This window comes from Cydia amplana, chromosome 10 (assembly GCF_948474715.1).
Source record: "Cydia amplana chromosome 10, ilCydAmpl1.1, whole genome shotgun sequence".
Taxonomy (NCBI): Eukaryota; Metazoa; Arthropoda; class Insecta; order Lepidoptera; family Tortricidae; genus Cydia; species Cydia amplana.
In genome coordinates this window covers 17,626,306-17,640,264 of record NC_086078.1, presented here as the reverse complement: position 1 = coordinate 17,640,264, position 13,959 = coordinate 17,626,306, and the positions used below count along the sequence as shown (strand labels likewise).

Here is a 13,959-nt window from a genome sequence, read left to right as displayed (position 1 = left end):
GAGGGGCTACCGCGAAAACCGAAATTCGCCAGTTCTTCGCAGCACTCTCTTAACTCGAATGTTGCCTGAAATAAATCATACATATATACTTCTATTTGGACAAAGGTAAGACCACCTGTTCTTACACAAATAAGTGTGTAAAAAAAAGATAGCTTATGAAGGGTTAATCCCCTCGCCAATATCGCATGCTGCACAATTACTTACATTGCTAAAGTACAATTGCCAACATCTGTAATACTCGGTACGAAGCGGCCAAGAATAGATAATCGGCTTAGTCGGCCTCGGCCATAGGATTACTGACCGAAGGCTGCTGACAATCGTAAGGTCAAGACTGCTAATTCACTTACTGCATGTGCAATGTCACAGAATAAATAATAGTACTAGGTACAGAAGACTCACTCTCTAACAAAACGCGTATGTTACGATCAGCACAGATATGGCCGCTAGGTGGCGACAGCGCCACGCGCGGCTTATGACTCATCTTCCTCGCGTTGTCCCGGCATTTTGCCACGGCTCATGGGAGCCTGGGGTCCGCTTGGCAACTAATCCCAGTAATTGGCGTGGGCACTAGTTTTTACGAAAGCGACTGCCATCTGACCTTCCAACCCAGAGGGTAAACTAGGCCCGTTTAGGGATTAGTCCGGTTTCCTCACGATGTTTTCCTTCACCGAAAAGCGACTGGTAAATATCAAATGATATTTCGTACATAAGTTCCGAAAAACTCATTGGTACGAGCCGGGGTTCGAACACCCGCGACCTCCGGATTGCAAGTCGCACGCTCTTACCGCTAGGCCACCAGCGCGGCTTATGACTAGCCACCAAATTTGGCGTGGAACGGATGTACTTTTAGCTACCTGTAGTAGCAAAGCGACGAAATCGCGGAGTGAGCCACGCCTGGCAATGTTCAATTGTTTAAATAACTTAATAGTAAGGTGTACTCTGGTAATGTCATATGTCAGATAATTGCGAAAATCATATGAAAATCACCCCGAAATCTATGATTTAGGAATAGATGGTAAAAATAATAGAGTTACTTATGTCTTTGCTTGTAATAAAATTGCTTGTAGTAACTGTAGTAAAATCTAGGTTGTAGTGCCATCTAGTGGTGAGTAGTAAAACTAAACTTAGTTTTTGGTGTTGCAGCATGTAAAAAATAAATAGTAACTGGGCAAAGGATTTTATGAAATTTACGTTAACTATACTTGGTCAACCAGATCTTGACAGTAGAAAAAGGCGGCAAATTTGAAAAATGTAGGCGCGAAGGGATATCGTCCCATAGAAAATTTGAATTTCGCGCCTTTTTTTACTGACAAGATTTGGTTGACCAGCTTTAGGTAAGTTGATTTATTTGTGATAAATAAAAACAGTTTATTTAATTTGATATTGTTCGTCTATAAAAAGTAAAAAGAAATACATAATGCTATTAGCAGATTGCATAAGTCGTGTAAAGAAACACGTTTACGGGAGGATGTTGTCATCTGTCAGATTTGGCCTTCAATTGCTGGGGTTTCATGCGATTTCGAAGAGTTTTTTCCTGTTTCTTGCAATGTTTGAGTGAAACTCGAATTAAAGTCGATGGTGTGACATCTGGATGATAGTGCGTGAGCTAAAATGACATCGAGGAGCAAGAATGCAGTGCGGAGTTACGAAACAGAGATCGAGAAGAGCCGTGAGGAGTCGAATTGGAAGAAGGCGGTGGATTTAGCTCAGCAGCTGAAGTCAAGGTCGCCTCAGCATGGTCAGTGACTTCTTGAACACCTATTCTGACTATTTAGCCATCGTTTAGGGTCAGGGCAGCTGATGACATTGTATTATCCTAACAGGATCTTATCAGTGCATTAGTCACACAACTGTTTATTTGCAGAGTTATGACATACTCATAGTGTAACAGCATATTGCCTCGCATGAACGCATGATTAGGTACGCTAATAGCCAATTATAGGCCACTTTTCATTTTATGATTTTTTTTGTTTCAAAACTTGTCAAGCGGGTTTCAGTTTTCTTGCTAGATTTCTTACAAGTCACTTTTCTTTAAATATTTATGTCTATGTCTATGAGAAAAATAGCATGCAAGGTTAGTCATTTTTAGCTAATCTATTGAATTATATGGTGACTTTTCTGGTCGCAAATAACAACTGCACATTTGTTGGGTTTACTTTTTGCCATAAGATGGACGCCTGGGCCCATGTTTTTGAGTAAAGTACTTACTACTAGCCATGCGGTAAGGTGTTCTGCTCCCAATCCGGAGGTTGCATGCTCAAGCTCCAGCTGTAACATATAATATTCAATTCTATCTATCTATATAGCCTTTTTTCCGATCCTTAGGTACAACATTATTAAGTCGATTTTATTATTTTTACTACAATATGTCCTGCAGTTCGGTGTGCCTCTTGGCATAGGCCTCCTCCACTGAATACTAGTGTTGCAATTTCGACAGATTCACTTTTATTAGTTTCTTTTGTTGGAGGGTAATATTCAATTCAATTCAATATATTTATTTCAGGCCATGTCCATAGTGTTGGTGTACATTCCCTTAATCCTATTAGTGTGTATGTTAGTGTGTGTGTGTGTGTGCGTATTCCCTTAATCCTATGTTAGTGAGATCTATACTAAATTACCTATAATAAATTATAAACTACGCCTCTGGACCCCATATGTATTGACCCCAGTTATTTCTTGGCAATGTAAAACATATTAGAATAATTACTATACATCATGGAGACAAGGCCCATATCGCAAATATCTTATAGACTTACATTTTTAGTAATATAAGCTATAAGTAACCTTGAGTCAAACTATCATTTCAGAGGTAGAAATCTGAGAACATTAATTCTATATATAAGTTATCATTTCTGATTCAAATCTTTATTTGTAAAAGTAGTTTTTAAGCTGCACATCCTACATACAGTTCAGTACCACTACTATTACTCTGTTGGCCTGTTGCCAACCATGTCAAATGGGAATGAACTCTGTTTCGGTTATATGTAGAACAACCATCTTGATGAGCCTTATTTAAAATCAAGGACCATATAATATGCAGTTTTTCATAATTATTATGAAAATCTGTGCCGTACATTTGTTTTGCTTTAACACAAAATCAATAGCACAATTGCAGAAATGGGCATTCTATCAATTATTTAGCGTAATTATTGTTGCATATCTCACGAAAACAAATGTACAGATGTAGTGCATAATTGTTTTCTGTCGTATTTTCTCGGAAACGTACGTATTTGTCATGCTACTTCAATCAACCTCAGTACTTTTTGTACCGAGACTGACTGAAATAGCAAGACACGTTCGTACGTTTCCGTGAAAATATGAAGGACAATAATTTTGCACTATATCTGTAATGTCTGTGTACACAAAGTGTGCCAATAAAGAGTATTCCATCTATCCATCAATGGTTGAGTGGTAGAGAATGCCTCAAGGCGTTAAGTCCGCCATTTGTACTTTTTTTGTGTAAATTTGTGCAATAAAGTCTAAATAAATATACTAAACCTTCCATTTACAGAAAGCCTCGCACACTTCCTTATCGGAGAAGGCAAGCTTGAAGCCTACCTGGACGAATGGCCCCCGAACAAGGATAACATCGAACGAGCTCAGCGGGAGCTCTCCGAGGCCCGGGGCTACCTGACACTGGCTACTGACGAGGCTGGCCGGAAGGCCGGAGTGGCTTTGGATGCTTACCTGCTGCTTGGGAAGCTGAACTTTGCCTGCGGGGCATATGATGAGTCGCTGAAGAATTATAAGATGGCGGAGCTGAATACGTTGACGGAGAAGGAGCTACCCATGTAAGCGATTGCTTTAATTTTAAATTTATATAGAAAATTTCTCTGAACCTCCGACGTTCAGCTGACGTAGTATACGTATAGTAGTTCCTGCAATTGACTGTCGCTATTGCTATAAACTCTGATTTAAACTTTCACGATTTTTACACATTATTAAATTGTACAACGGGACTTAAAAAAAAAAACATTTATTTCAGACCTTGAGTCCATACACTTACAACTAACTAACTACAAACTAAATTTAACTTAAAAACAAAGTTTTGTACGGAACAATCTTAATCGCGTATCTAAGTTTTAAGATTTACCTCCGACGTTTCGAGGACGGCGTTGTCCCCGTGGTCTCGGAGAAGACTGGCTTAAGTTGACATCAGCATCTTCTAACCGCGCGAGTTTTTCGAACTACCCGCACTTGGTCTTGTTTATCCGCTTGAACGTTTTGCGCAAAGAGTAAAGTAAGGTTTTGCGTTTTGCTTGCGTTGTGTTTTGTTTTCATTTGATCTTAAAACTTAAAACTTAGATACGCGATTAAGTCCCGTTGTACAATTTAATATTGCTATAAACTGTTGGTACTTGGTCGACAGAACGGTTTCGCAACGAACGTTTGTTCGAAAGATCGGAATCGCGATAAAATGTCGCTCGACGGAATAGCTTTGCGATGAACGTTTGTTAGATACAATTGTTATAATAAATAATATTTAAATATGCCTAATGGACATGTTTTCAATGTTTCCATCCGGTCTGCAGTTGATAACAGTTATTACTGTTGTTGTAGCTAAGATAATGTAGTTCGCTGCTTTCCGGAGATAGTGCATTTGTGCATTCCATCTTCCTCGCGTTGTCCCGGCATTTTGCCACGGCTCATGGGAGCCTGGGGTCCGCTTGGCAACTAAAACCCAAGAATTGACGTAGGCACTAGTTTTTACGAAAGCGACTGCCATCTGACCTTCCAACCCAGAGGGTAAACTAGGCCTTATTGGGAGTAGTCCGGTTCCCTCACGATGTTTTCTTTCACCGAAAAACAACTGGTAAATATCAAATGCCCTGTACCTACCTACGAGCCGGGGTTTGAACCCGCGACCTCCGGATTGAAAGTCACACGCTCTTATGTATTATAACTATTATGAGTAGTTCATTAGTGCATTATGGACTTATCAATTATAAGGGGTTACTAAAAGGTCATGGCGAGAGAGTTATTGAAATTGTTACTGCCAACTGAAATAAACGTTATATAAGAGTGAAAAAGAGTCCAAGGCCTCCAGTGGCCAGGGCTCAGGGTCAGAGCCTTCACCTTTCGCAGCTGATTGCATAACTCCTAAGCCTCCTGGGTCACGGTACAACCTAAGAAAAACAACACGATACAGCCAAGTTAGCGTGTATGACAGTTTTGACACTGTCTGACTCATGGTACGCGCCATTGTCAAGATCGCTTACCTTCTTTCTAATGCTAAAAAAAACGAACTATAATATTGTAATTATGCCTTGTAACTACTTAATTTGACGATCATTACGAGATATAAGTAGCCATATTGACATCTTTTTCGTAATAATACTATCATTTGACATTGTATATTTATTTCCCAATATTTATTTGACTTTGTGATGAATTTATTTTGCTATTGATATTTGATGATGATTTTTATCTGTATTGACATTTGTATATAATAAATAGTTGACGATCATAATATAAATTCGTATATATTAGCTTAGAATAATTTATAATGTAATTTCATATTATGAAATAAATAAATCTAAATCTAAATCATTCTTTCCATTGTACATTATTTACGTAGGTACCGTAAATAATGTACAATGGAAAGAATGACGTGAATTTTCGTTCGTATCCTTCAGTTATATTTCGATTGGCGTTTGACGACAAATGGTTGTCATTTTGGCTACATCCTCAGCAAAGAAGCAGTACTTATTCCCCTAAACTATTATTTTTAAAGCTTTTAGACTATGGACATGTGTAATTTTTCGCTGTTCCATCCATATCAAACAATCCATTTATGCATAACAGTTGTAAAGAGTGAAAATCCAATCCGCCAGAGTGCAGCACTAGCGTCTTTAGTAAACCATATAGTAAGTTATACATATTGTACCTTAAACTGTTTTTGACAAGTATTCACAGACAATCAAATATGACATTGATACATCAAGGCGATTTGCTTACAAAGGGCCTACCGGGAAACGCGAAATCGAAACTCGGCTGACTGCCTCTTTATCGCTCGATTATGCAAGAGTGATAGAGAGGTTAGATAACAAAATTTCTACTCTCTCGTTTGCGGTAGACCCTTAAATTGTGACTTATTGTGGGAGTGGCGCCCTCTACGCAGAGTTTCGCGTAATATTCCCTATTAACAATTGTTTTAAACGGCTACGTAAGGTCATCCTCTATGGCTGTTGTAACTTACAAGTCGTAATAACAGCATACATTAGAAATTGTTCACGTGAAGGTCGAATAGCGCGTAAATACTACTAATTACTACTTAGTACCATCGCCCACACTGTTAACTGGCAGTTTGTGAACCTTATTACAAAAGGCTTAAGGTTTACCGATGGACAGTTAAGAGTGTGGCTGTTTGTACATTTGCCATCAGATACATATATCCGATTTGATGAAAATTTAAATATTTTTTCATTTGTAGCATCTGAGAAACGCTTACCACGATGCCTTAAAAGTTAAAATGCTACCATAATTGCACACGTTTGGGGTAAACACTGTAACTCCTTATAGATAGGTATAGAATAGGTAAAATATTAGGTTTAGGTACTAACAATAGGAACGTAAGTCTACTAATAAACCTGTATGAGTGAGTCCATAGTTACTCGAAATAAATATTTTTCAAATTTCCTTCTTGAGCCCAATTATTAAATTGTTACTCCTTCAAAACCGAGGGTCTACTATCAGAATTGCCTGTGTTACTTACACAGGTGTGTATGGGCACAGAATAAATAATAGTACTAAGTACAGAAGACTCACTCTCTAAGAAAACGCGTCTGTTACGATCAGCACAGATATGGCCGCTAGGTGGCGACAGCGCCACGCGCGGCTTATGGCTTTCCCCAAAAGTGGGGCCGAACGGATGTACTTTTAGCTACCTGTAGCAAAGCGACGAAATCGCGGAGTGAGACACGCCTGGTATGGGTCTCCCCAGATATATCGACGCGGAATCGGCAAAAGACGATAGGAAAAAGCTTTATGTCTACGTAATAAGAGCGAAAATACGTCGACGCGTCGGCAGGCGTCGGCCGATGCGAGCCGAGCCGAACGACGACTTTTTCGCTCTTATTGCGCAGACATAAAGCTGCTTCCTTTCTGATTTTGCCGATTTCGCGTATGGAGACCCTATGTTTAGTTTACACTGAGAAAAAAAAATCGTTTAAAACAATTGAAATTGCACTGATTTAAACTTTCACGATTTTTACACATTATTAAATTATACAACGGGACTTAATCGCGTATCTAAGTTTTAAGATTTACCTCCGACTTAAAACTTAGATACGCGATTAAGTCCCGTTGTATAATTTAATAATTGACGACCGGTCTGGCCTAGTGGGTAGTGACCCTGCCTGTGAAGCCGATGGTCCCGGGTTCGAATCCCGGTAAGGGCATTTATTTGTGTGATGAACACAAATATTTGTTCCCGAGTCATGGATGTTTTCTATGTATATAAGTATGTATTTATCTATATAAGTATGTATATCGTCGCCTAGCACCCATAGTACAAGCTTTGCTTAGTTTGGGGCTAGGTTGATCTGTGTAAGATGTCCCCTAATATTTATTTATTTATATTTATTTATAATTGAAATTGCATTAACGTTTAACCTTTTAACCGCCATATAATACGTCATCGAGCGTGCTCGTGTCGCCGGGGGGTACGAAGTTCCACGAAGTTTTGTCTTATTTATCAGACAGCGGCGACATGAGCCCGATTTTGTATGTGTTATACAGTGTGTAAGTCAAATACGGGCAATAAATTAAACCAGATGTAGAATTTACCCGTCTTATCATTAATTAAGATGTTTTTTTAAGTTACACTTAATTATGACCCCGTGATTAATTTTTTCCACATGTACCGAGCAGCAATGTACTGTAAACATTAAGAAACAAGATGATAATGACATTACGAGATACGAGCTTTTCATAGTAACTGCCAACAAGCGTTGACAGTTACTTTAAAAAGCTCGTATCCCGTAACGTGTGTGGTGTATTACATTGCGGGCCGAATTATTTTGTATGGTTATAACTTTCAATGCATTTCTAAGTAAAATCTATCTCAATATACTTTTTAGGTCCTATGCTAACCACCGTTTAAATATTCGCCCGTATTGGATTTACACACTGTATATCAGTCTACGGCGGTTAAAAGGTTAATGCTTTAAACAGTTCCATATGATTCTATCGGACCAAGCAGTAAAGTTTACTGTTTTTACGTTACGTACGTACGTATTACGTACATTTGTTGAAATTGTAAAAGCAGTTAATCATAATGAAATTTTTTAATGTGTGCGTGATAGATCTTATTTTTTTTCAGTGTAGGTACACGTTTTTTTTATCTTTTACAGTCGGAGTTTACGAATAGTAGCCGAATCTTACGCCATCAAGGGCCTGTGTTTGGAACAAACAGCGCTACCGGGCAGCAGTCGATATAAGCAGGCAGAGCGAGAAAGCGAGATGGTAAGATTTCCTTCTCTTTCCACCACGTACTTTCTAGACAAAACTTTTAACAATTTGAAGAGATGTGCTAGCATCTTGGAGGATATAATCAAACGGAGACGCCATGTCTGTAATTTTCTGTACAAAACAGTCTGCCGATTTTTGCGGGGGAGGGGAACGTCAAATGTATGCGTAACGTAAAAATAGCCATGTCAGATAAACGTCAGTCCATACATTGTGTATGACCGTTGGCCGCCTATTTTCGACAGAGGGGAAAGCCTGTTAATGGCTACTCCGTTTAGTTGTATCCTCCAAGGCTAGCATGCGTAAAGAGGCCCACTGATTAACAGTCTGCCGGACGATATCGGTCTGTCAGTAAAACGTAACGTAACAGTAACGTAAGTTATCCATTCAAAAAAAAAAAAAAAAAAAAAAAAAAAAAAAAAAAAAAAAAAAAAACGCATCCTCGTACATCGCTGGTGGAATCGCAGCCTAAATATACTCTTTTCAGATTCGTAGTTTCGAGCTGGCGTCAGAACTGACGCTACTGTACCTCCAACGAGGCACAACAAACGTGAGTGCGGGCGCGACGCTCGAGACGGCACTACAGCGCGTCCCGCTCTTACACGTACGGGCTCAACGTTTACACAGCGCCGTTGACAGGTATGTTACAATGGGATACTTGCTACAGGTAATCAGATATAGCTGTGATGGATCCGTTAAGCAACGTCGGGCGGGGTCAGTACTTGGATGGGTGACCGTTTTTAGGGTTCCGTAGCCAAATGGCAAAAAACGGAACCCTTATAGATTCGTCATGTCTGTCTGTCTGTCTGTCCGTCTGTCCGTCTGTCTGTCCGTCCGTATGTCACAGCCACTTTTCTCCGAAACTATAATAACTATACTGTTGAAACTTGGTAAGTAGATGTATTCTGTGAACCGCATTAAGATTTTCACACAAAAATAAAAAAAAAAACAAAAAATTTTTGGGGTTCCCCATACTTCGAACTGAAACTCAAAATTTTTTTTTGCATCAAACCCATACGTGTGGGGTATCTATGGATAGGTCTTCAAAAATGATATTGAGGTTTCTAATATCATTTTTTTCTAAACTGAATAGTTTGCGCGAGAGACACTTCCAAAGTGGTAAAATGTGTGTCCCCCCCCCTGTAACTTCTAAAATAAGAGAATGATAAAACTAAAAAAAATATATGATGTACATTACCATGTAAACTTCCACCGAAAATTGGTTTGAACGAGATCTAGTAAGTAGTTTTTTTTTATACGTCATAAATCGCCTAAATACGGAACCCTTCATGGGCGAGTCCGACTCGCATTTGGCCGCTTTTTTTTGCTTGTTTTGCTCTATTTTTTGTTGATGGTGCGGAACCCTCCGTGCGCGAGTTCGACTTGCACTTGGCCGGTTTTTAATATATTTAATATGTCTTTGTCTCACGGAAGTTTTGTTATTAAAATCACATGACACAATCATATTTTTTTCTGAGCCATGTTTAAATTGCGCCCCATTAAAGTTTTATGTCGCTAACACGGGCGCACTTGGTTAATTAATCATTATCTATCCAAATATCGGTTTTCCAAAAGTGTAGGAATAGCTTCAGCCGGTACAGTGACATCTAGCTGTACATCGGGTCAACTTCTGGTACCTAATACTTCTAAATCTGTCACCTTTTGCTTGTGTTTAAAAACATAGGACTTAATTTTGATTCATCAGTTATGGGATTCATTGATCCCATAACAATTTAAAACCTTGCATTCCTTGAGAACTTTATGGCTATATACTGGAATTATTTTTATTTGCGTCTTTTGACACATTATGACTGACGTATATAGAGATGTAACTAACCCAAATCGATTGTCACAGCAAGCGATTACGATTGGATGGCACCTAGACTGAGGTATCGAATTGTGACGTTTAATGAATTTTTATTTGAGATATAAATAAAGCTAGAATTATATGGTTAATAAATAATAATAAGACGATATAATAAATTTAATAGTCATTTGTTATAAATATCGAATAATTATTGTGATATGAATGATTTATAACAACATTTATCTAGATTTAATAATGATTAAAAAGATGACGTGTAAAATGTATATTTTATGAATAAAACATTGAATTGAATTGAATTGTCGCGACGTAAAATGAAAAATTTATATCGATTTGCTTAGATGACTACCGATTCATAACGATTCATAACGGTGGTGTCCGGCCAACCCTAAATTTAAAAAGAAAAAGACGTAAAACGTAAACGTTCGCAGTGCAATTATCTTCCTTTGTAATTTCGATGTGCAAGATATTTTACGTTCTATTTCTGTTGTCAGTGTCATGTGTCAAATGACGCAAATACGACTGCACAAGGTATAATAATAAAGTGTATTATCCATTGTCAGGTATCGCGTGATGCTAACGGCGGTGGAGGCGGCGTCGACTCAGGCGCTGCGGCTGGCGCTCGCCAGGCAACTCGCCGAGCTGCTTATGAGGGGGCTCGCGGGACAGGTGAGGCTTGTTGTAAGGCCTGAGTGGACGCTCGGAGCGGAGCGTCCGGCGGGGCGTGCAGCGGGGCGTCGGGCTCACGCGTGATGTGAGCAGCGTGCACTAAGGCCGCTCCTATACGCTTGCATTTGTTTAACATGCACGCCGCACGCCCCGCTCCGCTGCACCATAGAGAAATATAATAAGACAAGAGTGCTCACTCCATACATCAGTTCAGACTATTAATATCAGTGTCTACATCTAGCGTCGAGTAGCGGAACTATCAGTACTGCTACTTGACAATAGATGTAGCACCGACCGGAAAGTCTTATCTCAACAGCATAAGACTTTCCGGTCGGTGCTACATCTATTGTCAAGTAGCAGTACTGATAGTTCCGCTACTCGATGCTAGATGTAGACACTGATATTAATAGTCTGAACTGATGTATGGAGTGAGCACTCTATGTATTTTTTTCTCTATGCCATAGATAAGATAAGATAAGATAAAGATAAAAGATAGTTTATTCAAGTAGGCATAATTACAATGCGCTTATGAACGTCAAATAAAGCTAGGTAGACCGGCTCCAACCCTACACCTCTGCCCCGAGAAGATTTAAATCCCCCCTCAATTGGAGGAGGGTATCCCAATATGGGACCGGCAACAAACTCGGCGGGACACATCTTTTCAAAAATAATTACATCTTATAATTAACATGCATTACGAGAAAATAAGGGAAAAAATACAATTTAAATTACTATAGAATTCATGCAATTATACACATAAGGTGTAATAGAAATTTGATTTAGAAAATATACATATGTACATGGAATCATACAAAATCGTAGCTCTTTCAGAAAACATATCAAATTCTTACAAAAGGAAAAGAAAATAAAGTTATTAAAAGAAATGGGAAAACATATTATATAAATCTGATTGATTATTATTAATAAGCCATAAGCGTTCTGGCTCATATATGAGCCGTGGGAGCTGACAGATTAACCGACTTCATGATACATTTTATATAAAGCACCCGAATGAACACCAGAAAAATATCAATCAAAAAAAAAAAAATCGGCCAAGTGCGAGTCGGACTCGCGCACGGAGGGTTCCGCACCATCAACAAAAAATAGAGCAAAACAAGCAAAAAAGCGGTCACCCATCCAAGTACTGACCCCGCCCGACGTTGCTTAACTTCGGTCAAAAATCACGTCTGTTGTATGGGAGCCCCACTTAAATCTTTATTTTATTCTGTTTTTAGTATTTGTTGTTATAGCGGCAACAGAAATACATCATCTGTGAAAATTTCAACTGTCTAGCTATCACGGTTCGTGAGATACAGCCTGGTGACAGACGGACGGACGGACGGACAGCGAAGTCTTAGTAATAGGGTCCCGTTTTTACCCTTTGGGTACGGAACCCTAAAAATGTGAAACCTGAATGGCTAGATGACAAATTTTTATTTATGGTATCAATTGATCAAGTTTGTTAGAATTAAATGTCTATATGGGACTGGGACCCCATCGCATTAAAGGAATGCAAAGTCATAAATCATAGTCAAAGACCGACAGTCGTACTTCACTCGCGAAACGCTCCTAACAAAACGATAAGCGACGTCAAGGTCACTTAGAGCCCTTAGAGATCTTTGGAATACAGAAAACAAGAAAAATGCGATTTTGTTGGTGAAATATTGCGTTTATGTATACGGTTGCTTTAAAATCTTTTTTTGTAAAAAATGTAAGGAATCGAATGGTACCCTTCAAATTCAAATTCAAAAATGTTTTATTTGCAAATATAGGTAGTACATACAGTGATGGTAATCTTATAATAAGTGGTGTCGCTATATTTGACCAACAGGCATGCAAAAAACATATGTACATATGTAGAAATGATTAAAATTTTAAGCATATTATTGTATGTTTAAGATTAAAATCACTCCAAGATATAGGTTGTCTTAAATCTAAATTAAACTAATGTGCAGAAAATATGAATAGAAATCAATATCAAGGAATTAAATGACATTTGAATATACTACAGTTCCCATTGAAATACTAGTTTTATAATATCAAAACCCGGATGTCAAAGTTTAAATTTATATAGTAAATAAGAATACAAAAGACGTAATGTCAAAGTCAAAATGAGAAAAAATAAAAATTAAATATTCAAATAATCCGAGAGACAATAGTAGCATTTATCTGTTAAGAATGTCATCAATGCACGTTTGAATTCAATGGTATCCTTATTTCTAATTGTGTCAGGTAGTTTATTATAAATTTTGCTTCCCAAACAAATCACACTCTTTAATTTAAGGGCAGTGTTAGCTGGTTCGGTATGAAAACCATGTTCATCTGAATGGTTCGGTGTGGTATATAACACTGGACACTGTGTGACATAGGCTCATCAGCTCAATAGCTGCTCGCCTATAATTATATAATAATAATAGATCGATCGCAGCGCCGGGCCGTGCTCGTTGACATCACCATCCCCCATGATGAGAATCTCGTGAAAGCCGAGAAGGACAAGTCTAGTAAGTACCTAGACTTGGCTCACGAGATAACCGCCATGTGGGATGTTGATTCGACGATCATTGTCCCGATAGTCGTTTCAGTGAACGGTCTAAGACTCTCGCTAGGTGGTTGGATCAAGGGTCAGATGCAGAAGGCGGTGATCTTGGACACGGCGCGGATAGTCCGCCGGTTCCTCTCTCTGCAGCCCTGACCACCGGCAGCTTGGGCCTTGCCCCGCTGCTGGCGGCGCCCTAGGTTAGGTTTTTTATAATATGTTTATAAGTTTTTGTATTGTTTTTGTAAATGCTTTTGTATTTTATTTTTATATCCATATTATAAACAACCTAACTTGTGATGAAAAATAAATAGAGTGAATAATAATAATAAAATCCATGTACTTATTTACTTTTTGGAAGTTAAAATAAACCTTAAATTTTGAAACTTTCCAAGTCCTGTATTTTTTTATCATTTCCATATATTATATTATTTTAATATCCGAGCGTTTTCCAAAAAAA

At 38.5% G+C, this 13,959-nt stretch overlaps 1 protein-coding gene across 1 annotated transcript in view; it reads left to right on the top strand.

Annotated features, from left to right (window-relative positions):
• Positions 1–1,402: 1,402 nt before the first annotated feature.
• The window catches only part of LOC134651715 (tetratricopeptide repeat protein 7B), a 37,817-nt gene continuing 25,260 nt past the window's right edge, over positions 1,403–13,959 (top strand). The window contains exons 1-5 of the mRNA XM_063506817.1: positions 1,403–1,738; positions 3,512–3,791; positions 8,355–8,466; positions 8,957–9,108; positions 10,858–10,963. Of these exons, the coding sequence (XP_063362887.1) occupies positions 1,612–1,738; positions 3,512–3,791; positions 8,355–8,466; positions 8,957–9,108; positions 10,858–10,963 (777 nt within the window). The 5' untranslated portion in view covers positions 1,403–1,611. The remainder of the gene's footprint in view (positions 1,739–3,511; positions 3,792–8,354; positions 8,467–8,956; positions 9,109–10,857; positions 10,964–13,959) is intronic.